Genomic DNA, 13,039 nt, shown 5'->3' on the forward strand with positions numbered 1-13,039 from the left:
CGTCTCACCTTGAGTTTGTGTTTTCATCATAAAGCCTCTTTACATATGTTGTTTTGAATATTAATGTGTTAGTGACTGTCTGCAGCAGCCTGTTCAGACAAGTCAATCAGCCACAGAAACTTTAATATAAGATACATAACTGCTGTGATACAGTCAAGACAACGAAGTACCAGAGGACTTTATGTCCAAACTGATACAGCAACACTACAGCACTACAGTAACACTACAGTAACACTACAGCAACACTACAGTAACACTACAACACTACAGTAACACTACAGTAACACTACAACAACACTACAGTAACACTACAACACTACAGTAACACTACAGTAACACTACAACAACACTACAACAACACTACAACACTACAGTAACACTACAGTAACACTACAACAACACTACAACAACACTACAACACTACAGTAACACTACAGTAACACTACAGCAACACTACAACAACACTACAGCAACACTACAGCACTACAGTAACACTACAGTAACACTACAACAACACTACAACACTACAGTAACACTACAGTAACACTACAGCAACACTACAACAACACTACAGCAACACTACAGCAACACTACAGTAACACTACAGCAACACTACAGCAACACTACAGTAACACTACAGCAACACTACAGTAACACTACAACACTACAGTAACACTACAACAACACTACAACACTACAGTAACACTACAACAACACTACAACACTACAGTAACACTACAGTAACACTACAGCAACACTACAGTAACACTACAGCAACACTACAGCAACACTACAGTAACACTACAGTAACACTACAACAACACTACAACAACACTACAGCAACACTACAGTAACACTATAACAACACTACAGCAACACTACAGCAACACTACAGCAACACTACAGTAACACTACAACAACACTACAACAACACTACAGTAACACTACAGTAACACTATAACAACACTACAGCAACACTACAGCAACACTACAGCAACACTACAGTAACACTACAACAACACTACAACAACACTACAACAACACTACAACAACACTACAGTAACACTACAGTAACACGACAACAACACTACAGCAACACTACAACAACACTACAACACTACAGTAACACTATAACAACACTACAATAACACTACAACACTACAGTAACACTACAGTAACACTACAGCAACACTACAGTAACACTACAGCAACACTACAGTAACACTACAACACTACAGTAACACTACAGTAACACTACAACAACACTACAACAACACTACAACACTACAGTAACACTACAGTAACACTACAGCAACACTACAGTAACACGACAGCAACACTACAGCAACACTACAACAACACTACAACAATACTACAGTAACACTACAACAACACTACAGCAACACTACAGTAACACTACAGTAACACTACAGTAACACTTAGAGATAATCCGATAACAGGTCTTAGCGAATGGGACGCACTGCAGAGAGGAGCGAGGAGGAGGAGCAGAGGAGCTGCAGGAAGAAGAGGAGGAGGCCGCTCAGACTCCACATGCCTGTAAGTTACTGACTGTTTAACTGTCTGTTTGTGTTAGCATGTGGGCTCAAAGGAGCATACCGCGGTTTTCATCTGGTGTAATGTTGTCTGCTGAGCAGACGGGGCTCCGGAGAAGAAAACTCAGATCAGGACCAACTTTAAACATCCTGATATTTATCATCACTTTCAGCATCAGAGCTGAAACATCACCTGGAAACTTAACGAACCACAGAACTGACAGTGTGAAAGGTGACGCAGAGGTGGAGGTCTGTGGGGTCAGGAGCCAGCCTTTATGGGGCCCAGTGTCTCAGCATCACCAATGCTATTGTCTATTGTCTTACTGTCCTGCCAGTGTTACCCAGGCATGTTCCTACCTGTCTATGGTTTTTAATCTTCAAAGGCAGCAGAGAATGGTGCTGTGTTAATCTTCACTTACAATATACAGACCGAAGTGGCCTGCTGACTGTGGAGTATGGGCATCATACTTACTGTAACTAGATAAACACGCAAATATGCAGAACAACAATCAGCTACAACTGCATTTTTATGAACACCACTGACATAATATCATCAAAAATGAAAAAAAAAATCAACCTCTCTCCTGTGCAGGCACAGTTTGCTAATGCATTGGGTCAGCTCGATGGTATGGTCGGCTCAATGGTTACAACAGTGTTACAGCAGTGTTACTGCGGTGTTACAACAGTGCTACAGTGGTGTTATAGTGGTGTTACAGCAGTGTTACAGTGGCGTTATAGTGGTGTTACAACAGTGCTACAGTGGCGTTATAGTGGTGTTACAGCAGTGTTACAGTATTATTATAGTGGCGTTACAGTGGCGTTACAGTGGTGTCACAGAAGTGTTACAGCAGTGTCACAGTATTGTTACAGTGGTGTTACAGTGGTGTTACAGTGGCGTTATAGTGGTGTCACAGCAGCGTTACAGTAGTGTCACAGTATTGTTACAGTAGTGTTACAGTGGTGTTACAGTGGCGTTATAGTGGTGTCACAGTATTGTTACAGTGGTGTTACAGTGGCGTTACAGTTGTGTCACAGTATTATTATAGTGGTGTTACAGCAGTGTTACAGCAGTGTCACAGCAGTGTTACAGTGGTGTTGCAGTGGCGTTATAGTGGCGTTATAGTGGTGTTACAGAAATGTTACAGTGGTGTTATAGCTGGGTTACTGTGTTTTTACAGTGCTGTTGCTGGCATGGGACCAGGCATGTTAAGTGAAATGAGAAATGATAACAGATAGCATTGTAACAGCTGTTAGTTGAGTTTCATTTGGGGATGATTTCCACTGTTTCAATGTAGAAGATATGCCAGTATGACACCTTGGGAGGTGAAGGGGTGGGTCTTTGGTTCAGTGAGCAGTAGGTGGTTGGGGCTAACAGGTGCACCTCCTGTCTGAAGGGGAAAAGTGATACTGGAGCTTTAAAACACTAAAGTCATCATCATTTCATCTGATTGTCACCCACACCACCACTGTGATGACAAGGCGAGAGTGAAGCATGAGGGCACACACACACACACACACACTCAGAGTCATGGGAAGTGCTTGTCTGTGTGCTCCCTGGTGAAGGCAGCAGATGTGATGTCAGCAGCTGGTCTTGTTGCCCCCTCCCTTCAGGAGTTTGTGATCTTGTGATTGTAAGAATTTTCTGTGACGGTTGTGAGTCGATCAGTTCATTATTAGAGGAATAATCTGCAATTTTTATCGATTGTTTAAGTGCAGTTGCTTTTCTCAGTTTCATGTGACAGTAGATGAAGTATGTTTGGATGTTGGAGGAGTGGTCAGAGTGACATCGGTGTGTGGTGTGCTGAACACCATGTTTTTTCAAAATAAACGATGCATTGATTAATCAGGAAACTAATCTGCAGATGAATTGATAATGAAAGTAGTTGTTTGTCTCAGCCCATGTGAAATCTGCAGAGGAGGAACCTTCAACTTCAAAAACAGAAGAAAGTAAACAGTAATTGCAGCATGTGCATATTACCTCAGTATCCCCCCCATCCATTCAAAGCTGCAGGGACTGGAGCTCTTGCACAAACTGCTGCAAACAGCTGCTCAGCTGTATTCACTGAGGCTCAGTGTTCTTTACATCCCACCTGTGAACAGGTGTTCATATAAACTTAGACAACAATATTTCTCTACATTCACTGTTTGTAGATGGGTCCAGTGGTTTTTGATGCATCTGTGACCTTTAACAATCTGAGGAACTGACTGGAGGCAGAAAGCAGCAGCTTTATCCCATGTGACTGAAAGTCTCCAAACACATTGTTGTCATGTGACCTTATATTATATAATATTGTATAGGAACGATTGTTATTGATCTCAGAGGCTGATGGACGTGCTGTGGTTTTACAGTCACATGTTGGGGTGTTCCTCAGTCGGCCTGTGGGGCGTGACACCTCAGACTGTGAGTGTAGCACAGGCAGAGGATAGATTTACCCAAAGTCCCTCCAGCTGTTATCAGCTGAAAATAAAGCAGTAAACTGTGCCTCAGGTCAAAGTTCATCATCGGAGCGATAAAACACCTCATGATTCATCTTTAATGAATTATTAAACCTGCTTTTATTTATGACCCACTCAAGACTTTATTGTCATAAAAATGTTTGTCTGAGGATTAACACAATGAAACAGAGACAGTAAAACTCAGCAGAGATCAGCTTTGTGTTGTTTTCACCTGCTGCACTGACAGTACCTGTTTCACCTGTAGAGATCAGCACCTGCTCATCTGCAGCAGTAACCTCCACAAACATCTGTAGCATCAGACTGAAGGGCTCAGGTCAGACTGAATTCACATCAGTGGATTCATGTAAGATTGGAGATACAATGCTTAATCAATGAATCAATCAGTTAATTGACAGAAAGGTCATTTGCACCACTATTTTTAGATTTATTAATTATTGAAAAAAAATTACAAGCAGAAAAGACAAAGTGTGATGTCTCCATGTCGTCAAATGTCTCTGGTTGTTTGTGTTTCTTTTTTCAGATTGTGATCTTGATATAGTTCAAATTGAAAAGGAGTCAAATACAAGCCAGTGTCATCTGTGTAGAAATGGATATTATGATCTATAAATTTGTGTAGACACCTCCGGTCTCTGAAAACAACTACACAACCACACACACTGAGTCGCTGTCTAATGATTCCCCTCCATCAGCTATCAGCCCCAAGCTGACCTGAGAGCAGCATCAGAGGATTAGATCAAACTGACGGTGGTTGTGTTTGGGTTTCTACCTTAACTCTACTGTAATCTGTTTTAATCAGTCTGTCGTCCAACAAACACCCTGATCCCTGAGGGACAGAGACAGAATAGCACAGGTGTACACCAGGTGACTGTCGTGTGTGTTTTATAGAGTGAGAGTCAGAAGGTTTGGGATAAAAGCTGCAGCTTCTCCTGAATACTGTTAAAATAATGAAGGGTGAAATTTCACATCGCAGGTTAGACTCACTTTTGGGACCAGGTACTTCTTTTTCCACTGCAGATAGCACCCCCTCAGTGCAGCGTTGTTACTGTAGTGAAAAGACACATGAACAGTGGAGGAGACAGCAAACACAGAAGCGTCTGCTCCTCCCCAGTTTGTGGTTTTGGGGGTCGTTGTACTAAAAGTATTGAACAGTAACTAACAGAAATTTAAAAGTTACAATGAGCGATGAATGGACCAATCATCAACCTCCAGGTCTGAAACATGAAGCCTCCCCAGTGAAGAGCTGAGAGCTGCAGTTCCTCTAACAACCACTAGAGTCTGGCTCCAGCAGTGAGTCAGTCCCCACAAACTCCCATGTTCAAATGTCTTTACAGCAGAAAGAAACATGTTTACAGCCTGGTACAGAAACTGTTCTGGTCTCTAGAGATCATTTCCTCCTTCATGACGACTGTACGGCTGAATTTATACAACTCACCTGTTTATGTTTTAATAAGGACTAAAGGTGTGGAGAATTTAGGGCGTGGCCTCTTTGAGTGACAGGGGGGTGTTTGGCTCCACACATTTATTATATTTCCAGATACTTGGCTAGTTAGAAACAGCCAGTAAGTAAAAGTATGTTATTTTACCGACTGACCGTGTGTGTGTGTGTGTGTGTGTGTGTGTGTGTGTGTGTGTGTGTGTGTATGTCTAGAGTAACTGGGTCACTGAAAGCTGATCTCAGACGCCATCAGGAGACATTTTTGAGATGACAGATCACCTTGTGATGACCTCACTCGAGGTCAGAGGTCACAGTGAGGCTCGACCTGGAAACTTTCCCAAACTTCAGTCTTGTTGTCAGTCGTGTACCTGCAGGTACTCAGGGTTCTGCTCATCAGTTATTTCTCCTTCACTTGTTCCCGCTGCACCTGCATGGAACAACCAGTAAGAAAACCAGATACTTTTACAGTGATACTGCAACTACAGGAAGTACTTTTACTGTGATACTGTAACTTCTTACTGTGGCGCTTTAGTTACAGGATGTACTTTGAGCTGTAACAAATAACTGCAGCTCTCAGATAAATGTGAAAACATTACATGGGGGGGCAGAGGGGGAGGAGACAGAGAGAGAGAGAGGGAGGGGTGAAAGGTAAAAGAGAGAGAAAAGTGTGTGTGTGTGTCAGACAGAGAGAGACACAATCAGGAGTGTGAGTGGATTTATTGGATTATTGATTTGTGGAGACTGAAGATACAAAGGTACAGTGTGTGTGTGTGTGTGTGTGTGTGTGTGTGTGTGTGTGTGTGTGTGTGTGTGTGTGTGTGTGTGTGTGTGAACCAGGTTCCCATGTCTCTGTTGTGTCTTGCTGGTGCAGCTCTGGTCTGTGGACATCAGGTGGAAACACACTTACAGCTGCTGAGTTTTCTTTGTTGATCAGAGTTTAGACATGATTATTGACTGATCACCAGTCAGATCAATAATGTCCAGCAGCTCAGTCTGTTTATCACCTGGTTTCCTCTGAGCTGCTGCATCGTTTACTGAACACACACACACTGAACACACACCTGTGAAGGTGGGTGTGATCCTCACAGGTGGCGTGCTGCTGAGGTGGACCTTCAGTCCTTCTGTTTGACTTTCAGCTGCTCACAGCTGCTCGTCACACGCAGCGTCCAGAGACACAAAGGTGTCCGAAGAAAAGTCACCTGGAGCCTGACGACACTCGTCACAGATGTTTTTACAACTTCACAGAAAAAATGGACAAATCAGATCCAAATGTGTCTGTGAGAGTCGGACCGTTCCTGTCGGGCTTAGGATGAGGTGGTGAAAGATGAGAGTGAGAACAGTATTTGCATGGATAGAGGAAAAGTCTGGTGAGGTCAAACTCTCAGTGACCGGAAGACCTTCATCAGAGCGACACCTGAGGCCTTCATCATCATCATCATCATCCACCACCGTAAGTGAAGGCTTCACTGCAGTGCTCGGCTCTAATTCAGACTGTCATCTCAACACACAATCACTGTCCACCCCCCAAAATACCCCCGTCTGCCCTGCTGCCCCCAAAGCCCCTTTAAATCCTGGACCACCAGACCTCAACCAGACCTCTTCATTAACACTTTATTTGTGGTAGTTTGGTTGATCGCAGCTGTGGGAAGAGAAAACATCCTACACTGAGTGAACGACAGGAGGAGCGTCGTTAACACCTCCTCCTGATGAATCCATCGGTCGGACCCTCATGTTCTCTGAGAGGAGGAGGTGAAACATTCACCAACAAAACAGGAAACAGACGAAGTAGAAGAATCAGCTCAAGAGAATCTGCAGAAAACACAGAAGAAATCATCACAGCCTGTCAGTGTGTGTGTGTGTGTGTGTGTGTGTGTGTGTGTGTGTGTGTGTGTGGGCGGACACACTCTGTCCAGATTCAAGCCTTCTGGTTCCCATGGCAACCAGAGATGTTCAGACTCCTGAGAGACACCGAGTGATGGCTGCGGGTGATTAAACCCTGATCACTGGCTCACAGGAAGGTGAACCCAGCCTGTGGTGACCTCTGACCTCTGACCTTCACCTCCATTTACTCTGAGACAGTTAAAAGTTCAAACCTGGAAGCAGAGCAACAGGAAGAGTTCAGTGTCTTCAGACTGATCCCGCCCTCATGTCTGTACAGTGTTAGCTTAGCTTAGCATAAAGCCTGGAAACGGGGGAAACAGCTAGCATGGCTCATAAACATGACAGAGGTGCAACTAAATCTTCTCTGCTGGAATCAGACACCAGGCTGGAGATCATCAGCAGATTGATTGATTAGCCATTGATTAGTCATGGATTAGCCTGACTCCACAGGAGACGGGTGAGTCGTACATGGACAGGACTCAGTGGTGTTGGTGCAGCAGACGGAGCCTCTCACAGAGTTTGGTTTCAGCCACGCTGTCGCCTCAGCAGATGTTTGACTGATAATCTGTCACTACCTCTATGTTTACACCACAAACCATCCCATGATGCAACAGGAGAGGAGGCTCCACCGTCACATTTCCACTGCAGTCTGCAGTTTGTCCAGACGGAGCGCGGTGGCAGGACGGAGGAGCCACAGCTTCTCCTGCTGCTCCTGCTGTCACAGAGCTGAACTCAGGTGAAACGGCGAAGTCGTCTCAGGAGCTCTACGCCCACATCAGGCTGCTGCTGTTTCCGTCTCTGCTGCGTTTAATAGTCGGGCTCTGTGTGTGTCTGCAGGAGCTGACTGTGTTTGCGATGCCCTTCCTGGAGGGAGATCCAGGCGGAGCAGAGGGAGGCGGCAGCAGGAAGGTAAACACCATTTTCACTGTGGCGAGGTGATGACATCAGCAGCAGCAGGTGACCTGAGGCTCACAGGAGACGTGCTGCTGCGTCAGCAGGATGAGGTCGCATTAATCAGCTGATCAGAATTCAGTCTGTTGTCCTCAGCAGCTGAAATCAGGAAGGGCCAGAGTTTGACCTTCGACCCGTGTGAACTGTTGATGATGTCATTAACCATCAGGCTGTGTGTGAACGACGCCGTCAGATATGAGGAGATAAAGGTTGTTGTGGCTCTTCACTGAGGAGGTTGTGATTATAAAACAGACTTTATCAAGGGTCTGACCTCACAAACCTCCTCAGTGTCCAGCAGCTGTAATGTGCCCCCCCCTTCCTGTCCTGCAGGGGGAGGCCCACTCTGCCAGCCCCACCAGGAGCTTCTTCCATCGGGCTCCGTTCAGCCGGCCCTCCAGCCCCCGCTCTGCTCCTGCCAGGACCTCCAGCTCCAAGATGAGTCTCAGCTCCCCCAAAACCATCTTCCCCTACCAGACTGGACCCCCCCAGCAGGACTCACCACCCAAGTCTCCACGCAGGTAAACACACCTGGGTACATGCTGGAGGGAGGGGGCTGCAACCAAATCAGTGGTAGAAGAAGATTCTGAGTTGGTGTGTGTGTGTGTGTGTGTGTGTGTGTGTGTGTGTGTGTGTGTGTGTGTGTCAGGCTCAGCTTCAGTGGGATCTTCAGGTCGGCCTCCAGAGATTCAAACCATCAACCCTCGTCCTCCTCCCCCGTCAGCATCAAACTGTTCACACGCAACAGGAGAGACAAGGCCAGAGGTACTGTGTGTGTGTGTGTGTGTGTGTCAGTGTGTGTGTGTGTGTGTGTGTGTGTGTGTGTGTGTGTGTGTGTGTGTGTGACAACACTGCCACCTACTGTTCATGCTGCAGTAACACAACCTCTTGAAGAGGACAGTTGTCTCATCTGTAGTTTGACTCCTCAGTGACCTGAAGTCTCCTCTGCTGAAGGAGGTAAGATAGGAAGCATGAAGCTCCTTTCCTCAGCTCTCATCATGGCCGCTCATCTCACATTCAGGTCCACCACAGACCAGACCTCATCAGCCTGCAAGACCCAGCTCAGGGCAAAAACAACACACAAACCTACAGGATACACTGTCAGCTACACACACACACACACACACACACACACACACACGCACACACACTCTTAACAAACATAATGACTGTGTGTCAGACATGATTCAGACAAATTACAGGACACACACACACACACACAGTACAAGGACATGTCCTTGTACTGTGTGTGTGTGTGTGTCCTTATACACAGACACACACACACACACACAGACACACACACACACACACACACACACAGTCTCTGGGCAGATAATTCTGTCTAATGGCTTCACTTTGTTCTGTTTCAGAGATATTTAATGTTTTTTTAACAGTGAAGTGAAACCTTTTGTATTTTAATAACCTCTTCTCTAATGTTTCATAACAGTTCATATTAAAATCATGTTACACACACACACACACGCGCACACACACACAGTGTTCATGTGTGGAGTCCAGTGCAGGTGTTGGTGCTGTTGTCCTGACCAGTCTCTGCTGATGTGTCCACACCTGTTCTGTAGTGGTTCTGAGTCTCAGTAGTGGTTCTGAGTCTCTGTGGTGGTTCTGAGTCTCTGTAGTGGTTCTGAGTCTCAGTGGTGGTTCTGAGTCTCAGTGGTGGTTCTGAGTCTCTGTGGTGGTTCTGAGTCTCTGTAGTGGTTCTGAGTCTCTGTAGTGGTTCTGAGTCTCAGTGGTGGTTCTGAGTCTCAGTAGTGGTTCTGAGTCTCTGTGGTGGTTCTGAGTCTCTGTGGTGGTTCTGAGTCTCTGTAGTGGTTCTGGGTCTCTGTACCAGCGTGTCTTCAGTAATCTGTCCGTGCAGTGGGTCAGTGGTTGGATCCAGACTCGGTGCTGGACCCGGGTGAGGTGGACTGTGCTGCTGGCTCTGTGTGAATAATGAATCTCAGCCGCGGTGGAAGAAGACAGAGGCTGATGGTAGAAAGCTGCTCCTGATGTAAGTGAGAACCTTTAAAAACCCGGATGGAGCTCAGGGTGCGTTTGTTTTTGTCATCCCTGAAGAGACAGAGCTGCACTGCAAAAAATGTCTGTTGTAACACGTCAGTCTGTTTTTTCCATCTGGAGACAAACAAACGTTACTTTGTCCCTCGATGCTGATTGGCCACAGATACACTCCTGAACCTGATTGGACGAATGCCCAGCTCACAGCTCATTTCACAGCTGATGTAAACACATTTTCTTTTGTTTTGAAGCAGAAGCAGGAACCTTTGCAGTAAAGTAGAGAAAGAATTGTTTTAAATGAAGCCTGATTTTTTACAGTGTAGACAGGGGGTGTGGCTAACATGGGCAACAGGCCATAAACACAGTGAGCAGTGATACTCTGCAGAGCTGAAACCCTCACAGGACTCTGCTGCTGGAAAAACACTCTGACTGCCAGTTTACCTGTCTGTCTGAAAGGATCACCTGTCTGTCTGCCTGCTGGGGAAACAGGTTGGACTCTGCTGGAGGATTTTTGTCCCGGGCTACAGGACGTGAAGCATCGCTTGAGTCTGTTCAGCTCCGTTGTTCTTTCGTCCTCTCAGCTCTCAGAAACTCTCAGAGTTCAGGGCTGCAGGGTCTGGGTGTCGTGCTGGGTCTGGGTCTTGTGCTGGGTCTGGGTCTTGTGCTGGCTCTGGGTCTTGTGCTGGGTCTGGGTGTTGAGATCTTCACTCATGAAAGATTCTGCAGCAGCCAATTAGAGCAGGTTTTCTGAGCGTGGAGCCTCAGGATTGCTCGACTGCTGATGAAGCCTGTTAATTATTATTTTAAAATTAGTTTAAATCCTCACAGCTGGGAACCAGGACACATTTGCAGTTAAATTAGTTTGTTAATAAATATAACTAATAATTAGTTTAATTGCTTGTTTCACTTAATTAGATCTTAGGTTAGATTAGAGCTTCACTGTAGTTTAGTTTCGTTCAGTTTAGTTCAGTCTAACTTTTGAATTAGTTTCATTTTGTTTGAGACAGTTTGATAAAGTGATTAATGATGAATCTTTAGATGAATTGATTTTCATTTCTTTGGTCCAATAAACTTTTTATTTTAGTTTAGTTTCAATGAGACTAATGTTTTTAAACTGAACTGTCACTTCATTAGTTCAGTAGAATCTTTTGTTTGATCCACCGATGCAGCTGAAAACACATCGTTTAGTGTTAATTACTTTCACTGATTCTGACATTCAGCTTCATTTGTTTAGTTTAATTCACTTTATGAAATTAGTTTGTAGTTTCAGCTGAACAGCAGCAGCTGTGGCCATAGTTAGAGGATGATGATGATGATGATGATGATGATGATGATGATGAAGAATGCTTCATGTGTGGTGCATTAGTAGCATGAGAAGAAAAGACATCATGACGTCAGACACCTGTGAAAACCTCCAGAGATCAAGTTACGGCCGATTGACTCAATATTTTTTTTGTGAACAAGATTTTCTTATCTCCTCTTTCAAAAAATTTATTTCATTTGATTTTCTGTTTTTTGTTGAATGAACTGGTTTGACGGTGATGAAGCGTCTGAGCAGCCTGATGCTGAGGAAGTGGAAGGAGAAGGAGAGATGGATGGGGAGGAGGAGGAGTGAACCCTATGGGGGAGGAGAGGAGGAAGAGGAGGAGGAGGAGGAGAGGCAGACAGACAGGAGAGACAGAAAGATGCAGCGGAGGAAGTCTGAACCCTGTGGACAGACAGAAGAGGACCAAAAGACGCAGGAGAAGAAGAGTGGGGTCAGTCGGAGGAAAGAACGCAGGAAGTCTGAATCCAACATGGAGGAGGAGGACAGGAAAGACAGGAGGAGGATGGAGATGGGCAGAGGGAAAGAAAGGAGGAAGTCTGCATCGTGGATCGTGGGGGAGGACAGAGCAGGAGGACAGACAGACAGGAGGCAGAAGGAGACAGACAGACGGACGCTGAGGCGGCGGTCAGAGCCCTGCGGCATCCTGTATGTCCAACTACTTCCTCTGACGAGCAGGAAGAGGAGGGAGCTGCTGCAGAGACGCACAGGACGCAGAATGTCCTGCAGCGAGGAGGGGGACGGACCAGTGACCAGGGGGAGATCAGAGCCCATCCACCCTCTGGACAACAGTAAGCCAACAGACTACAGGGACACTTCAGTCCAGTAAAAGCATATCTGTTTATGTTTGGTCTGGGACTAAGGTAAACGCAGATTACCATAGCAACCACAGACAACAACATGCAAACACCTGAACAACCACCTAGTGACACATTAGTGACCATCCAGCATCAACACCAAAAACAATAACCCAAACACTGACAACCACCTAACAATGCGTCAGCAACCATCTTTGATCTCCACCAACAGCCTCTAACAGCCACCTAGCAACACCATAGCACTCAATAATACAGAGCTGCAGGGATGATGCACAGTATTTCTGTAGACCAACCCTGATGTCATCATCACCACAAACAGCCAATAGGATTTCTCCATTCTCAGCAACAGTTTCTGATCCTGACAGGTTTGGTTCAGCAGGATCATCTTCACTAATGACTCCACTTTCTGGTGTTTGAAGCCTAAACACAACCAGCAGCAGTGAAAAGCTCATGTTAGGCTCTAAACCAACGACACCACGGTCACATGACTTCACCGTCACCACCACTAACCTTCAGCCTGTAGGTTGATTCAGCTCTGAGCTCTTCTACAGAAGCCTTTCCTCTGACAGAGTTAGTGACAGTTTGTAGAAACACAGCGAGGCTGTAAAGG

The 13,039-nt window shown here is 45.5% G+C and overlaps 1 protein-coding gene across 1 annotated transcript in view; it reads left to right on the top strand.

Moving 5' to 3' along the window:
* The first annotated feature begins 9,553 nt into the window (after window positions 1-9,553).
* The window catches only part of LOC139624903 (uncharacterized), a 5,122-nt gene continuing 1,636 nt past the window's right edge, over window positions 9,554-13,039 (top strand). The window contains exons 1-2 of the mRNA XM_071484300.1: window positions 9,554-9,845; window positions 10,074-13,039. The exon at window positions 10,074-13,039 is cut by the window's right edge and continues 1,636 nt beyond it. Of these exons, the coding sequence (XP_071340401.1) occupies window positions 11,829-12,440 (612 nt within the window). The 5' untranslated portion in view covers window positions 9,554-9,845; window positions 10,074-11,828 and the 3' untranslated portion in view covers window positions 12,441-13,039. The remainder of the gene's footprint in view (window positions 9,846-10,073) is intronic.

This window comes from Trachinotus anak, unplaced genomic scaffold (genome assembly GCF_046630095.1).
Source record: "Trachinotus anak isolate AG129_WGS33_773 ecotype Australia unplaced genomic scaffold, CSIRO_AGI_Tana_v1 ptg000009l, whole genome shotgun sequence".
NCBI classification, from domain to species: domain Eukaryota; kingdom Metazoa; phylum Chordata; class Actinopteri; order Carangiformes; family Carangidae; genus Trachinotus; species Trachinotus anak.